General features: G+C 40.5%; 1 protein-coding gene across 2 annotated transcripts in view; it reads right to left on the bottom strand.

Annotated features, from left to right (window-relative positions):
- Positions 1 to 14,323, bottom strand: part of LEPROTL1 (leptin receptor overlapping transcript like 1) — a 47,630-nt gene that overhangs the window by 24,233 nt on the left and 9,074 nt on the right. The window contains exons 3-4 of one of the 2 annotated variants that reach the window (XM_033229972.1): positions 13,346 to 13,532; positions 10,155 to 12,490 (exon numbers count right to left, since the gene is read on the bottom strand). In XM_033229972.1, the coding sequence (XP_033085863.1) occupies positions 12,374 to 12,490; positions 13,346 to 13,532 (304 nt within the window). In that variant the 3' untranslated portion in view covers positions 10,155 to 12,373. Of the gene's footprint in view, positions 1 to 10,154; positions 12,491 to 13,345; positions 13,533 to 14,323 lie in introns of those variants that run through there. The other variant, XM_033229963.1, reaches the window with a different exon arrangement.

The following is a 14,323-nucleotide window of genomic DNA, read 5'->3' as shown; positions in this document are numbered from 1 at the left end:
TGGTCTCCTGGGCCCACTGTTCTTTCTCTATACTTTGTCTCTGTGTCTTATTTCTTTTCTCAGTCTCTCGTCCCACCTGACGAGATATACCCACAGGTGTGGAGGGGCAGGCCACTCCTTCAGGAGATCTCAGAAAAAACTGAACCTGCTGACGCCTTACTGTTGGACTTTCAGCCTCCAACAGTGAGAAAATAAATGTCTGTTGTTTAAACTACCCAGTCCGTGATACTTTGTTATTGCAGCCCTGGCAAATTAATACAATAACCTTCCAGCTTTTTCCACATGTACATATGTATCTGTATGTACATATATTAATATATTTCTGTTTTTCTGGCCAGGCACGGTGGCTCACACCTGTAATCCCAGCACTTTGGAAGGCCAAGGCAGTTGAATCACTTGAGGTCAGGAATTTGAGACCAGCCTGGCCAACCTGGTCTCTACTAAAAATACAAAAATTAGGCAGATGTGGTGGCTGGCACCTGTAATCCCAGCTACTTAGGAATCTGAGGCAGGAGAATCACTTGAACCCAAGAGGCAGAGGTTGCAGTGAGCCAAGATTCTGCCACTGCTCTGCAGCCTAGAAGACAGAGCGAGACTCTATCTATCTCAAAAAAAAAAAAAAAAAAAACAGCCAACCAAAACAAAAAATACATATATATATATTTTGTTTTCTCAAAAAATATATATATATTTTATTTTCCCAAACAGTAGATTCACACTAATTTCTATTTTGTAGCCTGCTTTTTAAACTTTATGTCTATAAGCATTTTTCTACAATGTAATTTTTAATAACCACCTAATACAGTCATAGTTGATTTAATTGATCTTCTGCTAACTTTCAGATTTTTAAAATTTTTTGTAGAAACAGGGTCTCACTATTTTGTCCAGGCTGGTCTGAAACTCTTGGCCTCAAGTGATCCTCCCATCTCCAACTCCCAAAGCACTGGGATTACAGGCCTGAGCCACCACACCTGGCCTTAAGATTGTTTTGATTTTTCAATACCATAATTAGTAAAGCGATGACAATCTTCTGTCTGTGACTAATTCCCTAGGATTACAATACAGGGAGTTAGTAGGTCAAATGGTATGCATATTTTGAAGGTGTATAGGGAAAACAAACCATTTTTTTCCCTCTACTCACAATCTCTCAATACTTCTGATCACCAAATGTATGGTTTTTCTTCTCCCCCATCTTGACCAATTCTCCAGCACCAGCTGGGTGTCCTATAATTCAGTTCATGTCTGATACTGACTACCTGGAGTTAGCATCAGATCCCACAGGGTGAGGGCCCAGTCCCACAAGATTGTGCCTCCCTTCAGATGCAATCACAAGTAGCAGGTCCCTAGAAAACCCACAATGTCTGTTTGACTTGGCTACAAATCAGAGGTTCTCACAACCCCCTTCTTGGATTTGACCATTTGCTAGAGCAGCTCACAGAACATAGGAAAGTACTTTACTTTATTACCTGTTTACCCTAAGGGATACAACTCAGGAACAGAAGGACATTTATCATGTAAGGCAGGGGTCCCCAACCCCCAAGTCCCACAGCCCCCAGGCCAGAGGCCAGTATCAGTCCGTGGCCTGTTAGGAATCGGGCAGCAGAGCAGGAGGTAATCAGCTGATGAGCGAGCATTACTACCTGAGCTCCACCTCCTGTTAGGTTAGTGGTGGCATTAGACTCTCATAGGATCACAAGCTCTATTGTGCATTGCACATGCAAGGGATCTAGAGATCTATGAGAATCTAATGCCTGATGATCTGAGGTGAAACAGTTTCATCCCAAAACCATCCCCTGCCTCCCTGTCCATGGAAAAACTGTCTTCCACAAAATCAATCCCTGATGCCAAAAAGACTGGGGACCACTAACCTAAGAGACCTCAAAGATGTTAGGAGCTGTGTGCCAAGAAATGAGGGTAGCAACCAAATTTTTTTTTTTTTTTTTTTAAAGACAGGGTCTCACTCTGTCACCCAGGCTGGAACACAGTGGCATGATCATGGCTCACTGCAGCCTCTGCCTCAAGCTTTAGGTGATTCTGCCACCTCAGCTTCCTAGGTAGCTGGGACCACAGGCATGTGCCACCATACCTGGCTAATTTTTTGTATTTATGTAGAGACAGGGTTTTGCCATGTTTCCCAGGCTGGTCTCAAACTCCTGGGCTCAAGCAATCCGCCTGGCTTGGCCTCCCAATATATTTCTTATTACATCACAACATTATAGAAGGCTTTTAATATTTACTACCAAATTACATTTTAGAAGGTTCAGACCAACTACTTACACCCCCACCTAAAATGTATGAGAGTGATCATTTTCATACGTACTACCTGGGTATTATAATTTCTTAGAAACACTGGGTATTATAATTTTTACAGATCTTTGCCAAATTTGTAGGTAATATAAAGTATGATATTGATATTTAAATTTCATTTATTTGATTACTAATGAGAATAATGCCCCTTCCTGCACTCTTTATTTGCCACTTATGGGTTTTTATTCAGAAATTGCCTGTTTATATATTTTGCTATTTCTCTCTTGGGCCTTTTACCTTTTCCTTATTTATTTGTGAGGTTTTAAAGCATTCTCCTAAGCCTGGGCATCATGGTGAAACCCCATCTCTACAAAAAAAAAAAAAAAATTAGCCAGGCATGGTGGTGCGTGCCTGTAGTCCCAGCTACTAGGGAGGCTGAGGTAGGAGGATCCCATAAGCCCAGGGAGATCAAGGGCGCAGGATTAGATGAAGGTATGCATTTTTGGTAAGAATATCATGGAAATGGTGTGCTTTTCAGTGCATCATATCTGGGGGTACATGATATAGATTTTTTTTTTTAAATTTTAAGATGGGGTCTGGCTCTGCCACCCAGGCTGGAGTGCAGTGGTGAAATCTTGGCTGACTACAATCTCTGCCTCCTGGGCTTCAGCGATCCTCCCACCTCAGCCTCTGGAGTAGCTGGGACCACAGGCCCACAGCACCACATTTGGCTAAGTTTTGTATTTTTACAGAGACGAGGCTTATCATATTGCCTAGGCTGATCTTGAACTCCTGCTCTCCAGGGATCCACCTGCCTCTGCCTCCGAAAGTGCTGGGAATACAGGTGTGAGCCACCACTCCTGGGCCACAGTATTTATATCAGAAAAAAGTCAAGTACTGTCCATGAGTTTCAGGAGCAGGAGAGAAATAGGGGAAGAGTTGTATAAAGAAGGGTGGTCGACTGTCTTGCTGGCATTCACTTTCCCCCATGTCTTGAGATCAGGCGTGGCTGTGTGACTTGCTCCGGCAATGAAAGGGGAGTAGAGGAGGAGCGTGTGACCTCCAGGTAGGAGATCTAACAGCCACCATGGAGGCCTCCATGCTTGTTCCCAAGTCTGCCAGAAGACGGACAGTGCTACTGATAGCCCAGATTCCTGAGACAATACTCCAGTAAAGTCACAGCCAATCTGTGATGTGGTGAGAAATAAACCTTTGTTGTTAGCCCTGAGATTTGGGAGTCGTTCGCTGCTGCAGCATAATTGAGCCCATCTGGACTCCATCAGGGAGTTTTCCAACTCGAATAAATGTCCACAATGGGCCATGCAGGGTTCTAGGTGGGTATCCAAAATGTCATGTAAGCTGGGCACACTGGCTCACGCCTGCAATCCCAACACTTTGGAAGGCTGAGGCAGGCAGATCACTTGAGGTCAGGAGTTCAAGACCAGCCTGACCAACATGGTAAAACTCCATCTCTACTAAAAATACAAAAATGAGTTGGGTGTGGTGGCAGGTGCCTGTAATCCCAGCTACTTGGGAGGCTGAGGCAGGAGAATTGCTTATGCCAGGGAGGCGGAGGTTGCAGTGAGCCAAGATCACACCACTGTATTCCAGCCTGGGTGACAGAGCCAGACTCCATCTCAAAAAAACAAAACAAAACAAAAAATGTCATGTAAGATGTGTCATTCTGAGCATAACTTTTCCCTACCTTCCTATCCAAGCAGATGGCAGGTTCTGGGTTCATTGTCTCAGGACGAATGTTAAAGGAAGAATACATTGGTGAATAAGGTTTATCCGTATTAAGATTATACTATGTGTCTTTGAATCAAATTCATCTTTGTGATAAAACAAAGAGCCTCTGAGGAAAACCAAAATGAAATGTTTTCCCTAGGGTTCAGTCCTGGGGCAGCCCAATTGGATTTGGGTGCAAAAAATGTAAAATATTCTCTAACTTTAACCCTCATCAGCCTGACTTTGTACAACAGTTGTTAGGGTCTTCCTAGGCCGGTGGGTGGCTCCAATACTTAAAACTGTAAAAACGGAGCTTTGGTGTGTTCTCTTGTTTCCTCAGTGGTGAGTTCTCCGAATTTGTTTTCTTCCTGCGCTGTTGAGTGATCCTCTTTGCATGGAGATCCCCTGGCTGGACGGCCAGACGTGCCTGCTTGTGGGTATCACTAAAGGGAGAGGCACAGGATTTTCCCAGCATTAGGGATGCAAACGAGGTGCTGCTGAGCAGAGGGCCCAGTGGCTGCTCTTCCACACTTAGTATTCTTATCCTCGCTACTGCAGGAAACATGTTCTCTCCGGCCCAGAATGGAGGGTGAGACGGAGACGCATGTGTACGTGAAGCTACGCCGGCATCTGCCGGCTTGGCTGCTCCCCTGCGGCCTCCCAAGTCCTCTCCCTGCAAGCTGCCTCAATAAGTCCCCTCCTGCTCCTGGATTCCACCATTCGCAGCGATGACAGTCTCTTTGGCAGGGCTCCCACCTTTTATGGTAGTATTCTTCCACGCTTGCTAGCAGCATTTTAGGCTGCAGTTTCCCTGTTCAATACGATCCCGTATGTTTTCGTTTTCTCAGAAATGTCTTAGTTTCAGATCCACCAAGGCTTCCCTTTCTTGTTTTAACTTTGCCAATGTATTTTTCTGTTCTTTTTTGTTTTGTATTGTTTTGAGACAGTCTTGCTCTGCGGTGCAGGCTGGAGTGCAGTGATGCAATCTCGGCTTACTGCAACCTCTGCCTACCAGGTTCAAGCGATTCTCCTGCCTCAGCTTCCGGAGTAGCTGGGATTACAGGCGTGAGCCACCACACCCGGCTAATTTAATTTTTTTTTTTTTTTTTTTGTAGAGAGGGGGTTTCACCATGTTGGCGGGGCTGGTCTCAAACTCCTGACCTCAAGTGATACGCCCGCCTCAGCCTCCCAAAGTTCTGGGATTACCACCATGCCTGGCCTATTTCTCTGCTACACACACACACACACACACACACAAGTGTATCATTTCTAAGATTTGGTGCAGGAGTAGGGATAGGGAGGATCACATGCTTAGTCCACTAGATCATTAAAATGTGTTTTTAAAGAGTTTGTCCACTTAAAAGAGGAAACTGCTTAGCAATACAGGTAACTGGTAAGAAACAGTGAAAGTAACGGCTAACATCTATCATTCACTCCCTATCTATGTGAGCTCTCTGTGGGTTACATTTAAATCTCACCACCACTTTATGAGGTAGATACTATTAGTATATTCACTTTACACATGTGGAAATGGGACACAGGTTAAATAACTCGGCTAAGGTTACATCACTAGTATCAAGAAGAGCTAGAAGTTGGGTGGGTGGTCTGCCTCCAGAACCTGGTGTGTAGCCCTTATGCTGTGATGTGTGCTACAAAATGTAAACCCTCCAGGAATTTAAAAAATGGTTACAAAGGCCGGGCATGGTGGCTCACGCCTGTAATCCCGGCACTTTGGGAGGCCGAGGTGGGTAGATCACCTGAGGTCAGGTGTTTGAGACCAGCCTGTCCAATATGGTTAAACCCTGTTTCTACCAAAAAAAAAAAAAAAAAATTAGCTGGGCGTGGTGGCGCGTGCCTGTGATCCAGCTACTCGGGAAGCTGAGGCAGGAGAATCGAACCCAGGAGGTGGAGGTTGCAGTGAGCCGAGATCGTACCAGTGCACTCCAGCCTGGGCGACAGAGCAAGACTCCGTCTCAAAGAAAAAAAAGAAAAGAAAATGGTTACAAAGTTAGCGTCCCAACTCTGAATAGTGTTTTGTTTGGCAAGGGTCTGAAACAAGGCAAATCGTGGCATATCTAAGTAACGGGTGGATATGATGAACCAGTTTGGATCTGTGGTCCAGAACCTTGGTTTTTATTTTCAATCTCTCCCTCACTACTCCTTTACTCCTACCCAGGTGATATGGATGCGCAAAAACTTGGTAGTCATCACTGACTCCACTCTCTCTTCCACACAACTCATCAGCAAACCTTTTATTCCTTTAAAATATAGCCTGACTCTCATCACTTTTTATATCTCCATGGTATCTGGGATCTAGAGATCAGGGTGTCAGAATCAAAAAGCTGTCCCCAGTTGCCTCTGAAACCCCAGGACGCTGAAGAACCCCAGACTGCTGCTCCAGAGGAACTCTCACATCCCTATGACCCTGCTGGCTGACACAAGACCCGCCAGAGAAAACGGCCCCCCACCCAACCTCTGCCTCCCAGATCTTTCCCTTCCGTGAATTCCACACTTCTCTCTGGGCTTGGAGAGGAATTGGCTTCATTTGATATATTTCTGTCTCTCTGTCTCATTAGATTACCACTTCAGAGAGGGACTGTGCTCCAAGATTTTCCTCTTTCCAGTAGTACCTGGAATGCTGTCATGTGGCATGTAACTGCCGCTGGGAACAAGGAAGTTTTCTAGAGGAAAAGCTGAAACCAAATGTGGAATTTCAGCATAACTATCTCATGACATACCCGAAGTGAAATAGAGAGATGTGAACACCAAGTTGTTTCTACCTAATTCATTGGACATTTCTTAGCATCTGGGTTTTTAAATGTATATATTTTTGAAATCACTGTTTTAATCACTGTTTTGATTTAGTTGATAATTTAATAAATTAAATTATTTAATTTAAATTACTAGGCCATTTACATGAGTAAATGACAAACATCATTTCTAGTATGAAGTATAGCTCGAAACCACCTTCTTTTTCTTTTAATTCTCAGGGACTAACACCCTTGTCTTCACTGCTACACTCAGTTAATGTTTAGAGCCAATTCTTGCTTATGTTTTGGAAGTTGATGATTTAGACCCTGACAAAAATAAATCCATCTGTACTTGGTTTAATCCTAGAAAGTTGTTTCAGTTGTAAACCCTTTTAGAAACAATCCTCAAATAGCTGACATAAGTAAACCTAGCTTTCAGAAAAACATCTGTCCTATTTTGGGGAGGTTCCCAAATCTACACAAGTTCATTTACTTTTATGTCATAGTTGTATTTACATATTATACAATAAACTGATCTACCAAGAGAAAAAGATACTTTCAATATTAAATGCCAGACACACTATATATCAAGATAATTAATAAATACTAATGCTCTTACAGACAGACATGGAAATACTCAGGTTTAGTCTTGAGTATTTTATTCTATTTGCTGGTTTCTATGGTTGTAAACTGCCACCACGCTTCCCTTTCCTAGTATTAGACGTTCTACTTGCTTTTTTTTTTTGAGACGGAGTCTCGCTCTGCCACTCAGGCTGGAGTGCAGTGGCACGATCTTGGCTCACTGCAACCTCTGCCTCATACGTTCAGGCGATTTTCCTGCCTCAGCCTCCCAAGTAGCTGGGACTACAGGCACCACCACCACACCCAACTTAATTTTTTTATTTTTAGAAGAGATGGGGTTTTACTATGTTGGCCAGGATGGTCTCGAAGGTCTGACCTCAAGTGATCCACCCTCCTCAGCCTCCCAAAATGCTGCGATCACAGGTGTGAAGCCACTGCGCCCAGCCTCTACTGTCTTTTGAAGTAAAAAAAAATTCCCGATTCTGCCCCCACTACAAACACACACACACACACACACACACACACACTACTGCCTCTAAATACAAAACTCCCCAGAATTACAGTTGAAAGGTAAATGTTTTATGGTCATAATCTCTCACTCATAGAAACAGGTTTGGATTTTCTCTGTTCCCACCACCCTCTGCTGGAATTTACAAGCTTAACAGTAAACATTTGAATCGCTGTGACTAACCATGTGTATGGGCATAAGCCACATAAATCACAGATGAATTCAAATAATCTTCAAGAGACTGGAAGCAAACCATACAGTCTAAAGTTTCTTGTAAAAATAATCTGTAAATCTGTCTTCATCCCTAAACTTTTAGTAACTAAACACAAAGGGTGAAGTGAGATATAAGACCCCAGAAATCAGATAAAGGTCTATGAATATCTTGGGCTCAGAATAAGCCCTACATTAAAGCGTAGTAAACTTAATTATAAGGCTTCTTCCGCTGCACAGCACAGTAACACCTCCCTTATGTGGTGCTCCTTTTGCAATCTCAGATTATCTAGTATACAGTTAAAAATTATTTTTTTTTCTTAAAAAAGCCTTTCAAGAGGAAGAATACCTATCACAAAGTATTTCATTTGTGCAAGAGGTAGGAGGCACCCTCATTAACTCCACTGACGTTGTACTGTGTACAGAAATGATAATTGATTTAATAAGCTTGGTTGCCTTATTTTTTTCCTTGACCACTTTCCACTCTTTCTAATATACTGTAAATCAGCAACTTGGAAACAAAATAAGTTAAGGGGTGCTAGAAACAAATACTCAGTTGTACGAAAAGGATCAAAAACACAATTCCAGAAAACTACAGGTCTGCAGCCACTTACGATGGGGGGGGACATAGTTTATGATGATAGTCCTAAATTACCAAGGCAAAATTAAAGTGGTTTAATATATTCTAAGAAAGCACAAGTGTACGATCCACTTAATACGTTCAAACGATTACAGTAAAACAAACATTAGTTCTTATTAAGTTAAGCTTCATTGATCTGAAATATTTACCTACAGGATATGTTTTCTTCCTCGGGAATGTCATAAAATGAACAGACCTGTAATAAAATCAGAGCTCCTAATCTTCACTGAAAGAAAGGGCAATACAAGCTTATAGGGAAGAAATACGAATTTCAATTTCCCACCAATCGTATACATCATAAAGCATCCTGGGACCTAAAACACACATATCACTTAACAATAACGTGTTGCTTGTTAACTTTGGTGCATTGATTAAAAGTTATCTGAAACTTAAGAATCTAGTCACATTCAATATAAATATCCTAGACTTTAGAACTAATCTGGATTATTTTGGCCAAGTGTGGTGGCTCACGCCTGTAATCCCAGCACTTTTTTCGGGGAGGTAGTGGTGGGGGGCGGTGGTGGTGATCACTTGAGGCCAGGAGTTTGAGACCAACGTGGCCAACATGGCAAAACCCCATCTCTACAAAAAAATACAAAAATTAGCCCGGTGTGGTGGTGCATGCCGATAATCCCAGCTACTCAGGAGGCTGAGGGGCAGGGGGATCACTTGAGGCCAGGAGTTTGAGACCAGTGTGGCCAACATGGCAAAACCCTGTTTCTACAAGAAATACAAAAATTAACCAGGTATGGTGACCCATGCACGTAATCCCAGCTACTTAGGAGGCTGAGGCATGAGAATCGCTTGAACCTAGGAGGCAGAAGTTGCAGTGAGCAGAGATTATACCACTGGACTACAGCCTGGGCACAAAGCAAGTCTCAAAAAAAACAAAAAACAAAAAACAAAACTGGATTATTTTGACAATGCCCCCAAAATCATATTAGAGCAGACATTTAGTGTCCATGGCCTAACTTTTTAAAGTATATGATGAGATTATAATTAGGACAATTTGGGACATGATTAATGTTTGAAAAAAGAGAACAGTACTTTTCTCTCTTCATAGTGTACCAAACAAACATTTTTTGTTTAAAATATTCGCAAAAAGTAACATGCTATAATAATGAGTGGTAATAAATACATAGTAAGTAGTCATAAAAATGTTCTGAAAATTTAAGAACAGGTAGGACCTTGCCTTTAGATCAGTAGTAGTCTTAAATGTCAACAAAACCTTCTATGACTGTTTTTGTAAAAGATTTTGTAAAAATTCTACTTCCCAGATTACCAATCCTTTTACTATAGCTCAGAATCAAAGGGCTGCATTGTAATATCTGTTACTATGGTTTCCATTTTATTTTGGAATGGAAACTTCTGCAAGTCTAACATTACACCAATGTCATCTTGCTTTATATCACATTATTAAAATGGTTAATGCACTTTACAACGAAAGTGTGCAATATATTTTAATTTCAAAAACACCCACAAACTAAAATAGGTATTTAAAATCTTTATTGTTTCATCATCAAAAGTTTTCATTCCATAGAAGAATGGTAATGCTGTATCAGTGCATATTCTATGGAAAATTCATATCTCAAGTAACTAGCCTAGAAATCAGAGACAGCACTATGTCAAGCTAGTGTACAAGGTCAAAGACACAATGCTGCCAATGCAATTAGTATATAGAAAGAATATGCAGCTGTTAGAAAAAGAGTCTATGGCCAAGTGGATAAAACAGTAGCAGTGCACTGCACTGACATCTAGAACAGAAAATGGGGAAGGACTAGAGAATGCACTTCCTGCAAAAAAAGTCCAGTAGATCACAGGCACAAAGAGTTCCCAACTGTCTCACCAGCTGTCTAATTCATGTGTACCTGCACCTTCCTCTTCAAGTCTGAACATTATAATACCACACGCCACTTTCAGCCTCAAGTGTGAAGGCTCCAGCCACATGCCGATATTTCATCCTGATATTTAATCCTGCTTCCCGTCATCTCATATCTAAAAGTCATGGCTTAAGTTAAGCAATAAAACCTGTGGCTTTAGGCATCTTTAGTAAAAAAGGTGAACAAACCCCAGATTTATTCCCATTTTCTTGAGAAATAAACTTCATAAAACAACAAAAGATAGCTGTCATGATTACTGAGTTTTGGCTGGTGGCGAAATAATTTTTATGTAAGTATACCGAATAAACATACAAACAAATATTCTTAACAAAATACTGTCAGACCAACTTGAATGTTTTTATAACCCACTCCCGAAAAAAGTCCTGATGATTGTTAGATGTAAACGACCACTACAAATAGATCATGCCTAGTTACTGGGAATTTTTTGGTCACGTATGTTTCTGAAGCTGCTATATAGCTGGACTTGGCTACTTTGTATTAACTCACACAACAAATGCCTTTTTTAAGCAAACAGCAGATCTATCATGATGAAATCAAAATCAAAACAGTTCAGAGGTATACAGGAGACTTGTCTTAAATACTTTTAAATTACATATGATATAACCTTAGAGAATAAGAACTACCATTACCATGGTCTAAATCTTAAACTGTTAATGCAATGAATTATCTGTAAGACTAACAAGTTACTTGTTAATCATGGCAAGGCCTTGTTGGGGAGGGGGCATTCTGAATGTATGGCATAGCAATTATTTTCCAGGTAAGTAAACACTTCTAAGTGTTATTAAACTATATTTGAAAAGTTATTTTATGTAATATATACAACATACAAAATAAGTCAAAAGGAGGAAGCAGAGGAAGGTTTTCTGGCATATATGATGCAAACATACAACTGTCCCTCATCAGTAGTGGTTCCATGTATGTCCATTTTAACAGGGTAAAACATGAAAGGTTGATAGGAGATCACAAAGTTCACTTATAAATAGAAACAGGATTCAAAAACTGGAATTTCAATGTCATTTCTTCCCACATTGCAACTCACTCTAACGATAATAAACATAAATAAAAACCTTATCTCAAAAATCTGTTTTTACATCCTTACCTTAAAGTTTAACATAAATTCTTCTAACAATTGAGAAGAAAAGCACTCCTCTGTAGCAATTCCATAAAATAATTTTCAATTCACAAAACACCTGTCATTAGTAAAACCAGCAACCCTTATGGAGGGCATGGGCATTAACACTTGGCCCCTCTGAGGTATAAATGCAGCTATATTTGCACTGAGTATATAGTCTATAACGTATGCCAACCATCTGCATGTTTGCATAACATTGGGAGTGATGTCATCCTGACTGATTGAAAACTTACTTTTACAATTTTTTGTAATAATGGAGGCTAAATAATTTTAAGAGAAAAGATGTACTTGCCCAGTAATACAGCCGGCAGAATTCTGAATTCCTAACCAATATAAACGATTACATTAAAAAAGTGTTTAACATTGCATATTGATTCCAAAAAAATCAACCAAACAGGAAAAACACATAAATATTTAAATTCAGCAGGACACCACAAAAAGCATACTATAGATAAGTGTGAAATCAGTCAGGCTTTTCCAAAAGAGAAAATCCTTTTAATCCTTCAGCAAGTCTCTGTGAAAATAGTACGCTTACAATAAAAGTGAGAAGGGAGCACCTAAAATACCCCCAACAGGCTTGCTATATCATTCAGCATTAACTGCCCCGTCTCCTGTGTGCGTGAATGGCCAACGAATGACAGGAAGTCCATTTGACAATAGTTCAGTAATTTCTTTTCACCACTGCTGCCAGCTGAAGTCGTCGTTGCTTCCAAAGACCAAGAAAAAGCCTAGTATAGTTGCAAAGATGACTGTGTTTCCTGTGAGAACAAGTGCACAAGCTCCCCACTCAATCTATGGAAATAAGATACACTGAGTTAACAGGCATGAAAAACAAAAGGAAAATGAAAAAAAAAAAAAAAATCAAGGCTCCAGTTGTATCCTAATTATGATTGAAAAGAAACATGGCTTGTAACAGTAATTGTCACAGTGCTGAACACATACTTAGTGGTACTTTTATACTACTGTTTTCATTTACCATTGGTTCCTTTAAAAAGAAAGTCAGGAAATGACCATTCAAAAACAAGCTTGACTTCTGGGCTATGATGAAGCAGCATAAAATTCTACAAGTTTCTGTTTATAAAGGAATGTGCTTACTCTTCCTTAATCTAAAAATCTGTCTAGAGTAGATTAAATTTTAGCATATCACAGATGGAAACACACCCGTGTACATTCTTTTGAAGGGGTGGGAAAACAATTGCCTTCTCCATATGGCTGTCTTCTCTACCTCCCCAGAGATGAAGGCGCCAAGTGTGGATCAGTGAGTTTGGGAGGAAGAACTGAGTACCCATAGCCAGCCCCTTCCCCTCTTCAGTGCTCTTCCGCCTGCAGAGCACATACATCTTTTCAGGTCTTCCAGATTTTAAGTTGTACAGGATAGGCCTGGGTTGTTCAGCACTGGGGGAGCTGATATGCTCAACTCTGACAGTTAAGTATTAGCAAGCCAACAGCTGCTGCAGATCCAAGCCACGTTCTCAAATATATATTTTTTTAGTTAACAAGAACAAACAATAAAGAGAGATTTTAATCTCTGTCTTCTAGGCTCTTATGTCTTTCATCTCTTTTCATGTCATTAACAAAAACTTTGCTTGAGAAAAATTTAACACATGTTCAATATAAAATCATTAATGGAAGAAGATAATCACTTACCAGATGCGCTCTGGCAAATACAATAGGGAGTCCAAAAGCTGACACAACAATGCCTGTTGTAAGAAAGATGGCAAGTTCCTTACAAGCGTTACTCATAGCATCTGTATCATCCACTAATCTTCTTGCTATGCAGTATGGAATAGGTGAAAGGATGTAAAAAAATAGAACAAAGAGGGGCCAGTATTTGCTAGAAAAAGAAAAATAAGTTAATGTAATTTTTGCTATGTCATTTTCCTACACACAAAATATGGTCTTTTTAAAAAAATCAAGATTCATTCCCTTGACTTCTAATGGATGATACCCAACCTTAGCATAAAGCTGAATCAACCCTAAACTTCCCTTACATCACAAGGAACTCCCAAATTACAGAAATCAAAATACAAAAAAGCAGCTAAAAGTAATTTTGAACACTTTCAGTCAGAATATAGAATTTATCACAATAAAAATAGATGGCTTTTACTCTACCATCTAGTTAATTGTATTGTACCACAGTCATTTCCTGGTTTTGATAACTACAGTTATGTACGATCTTACGACTCTGGCAAGCTGTGTGGAGGGTACAGGGGATCTCTGTGTATGATTTTTGCAACTTCTTCAGAATCTAAAATTGTTTCAAAATAAAAAGTTAAAAAGAAATAGATGCCCTTAAAACTACCATAGAATAAAATACGTATCATGGTGGAGATCTGATTATACAGAGGCTAATGATAAGCAGCTATTTATGTTTCCTAAATTTATTTTTATTTTTATTTTTTTGAGACGGAGTCTGGCTCTGTTGCCCAGGCTGGAGTGCAGTGGTGTGATCTCGGCTCACTGAAACTTCTGCCTCCTGGGTTCAAGTGATTCTCCTGCCTCAGCCCCGCTGAATAGCTGGGATTACAGGCGTGCGCCACCACGCCCTGCTAATTTTTTATTTTTAGTGGAGATGAGGTTTCACCATGTTGGCCAGGCTGGTCTTCAACTCCTGACCTCAGGTCT

Source organism: Trachypithecus francoisi, unplaced genomic scaffold, assembly GCF_009764315.1.
Source record: "Trachypithecus francoisi isolate TF-2019V2 unplaced genomic scaffold, Tfra_2.0 Contig01440, whole genome shotgun sequence".
Classification (NCBI taxonomy): domain Eukaryota; kingdom Metazoa; phylum Chordata; class Mammalia; order Primates; family Cercopithecidae; genus Trachypithecus; species Trachypithecus francoisi.
The sequence above is the reverse complement of the archived record's forward strand: the minus strand, read 5'-3'. Positions and strand labels throughout refer to the sequence as shown.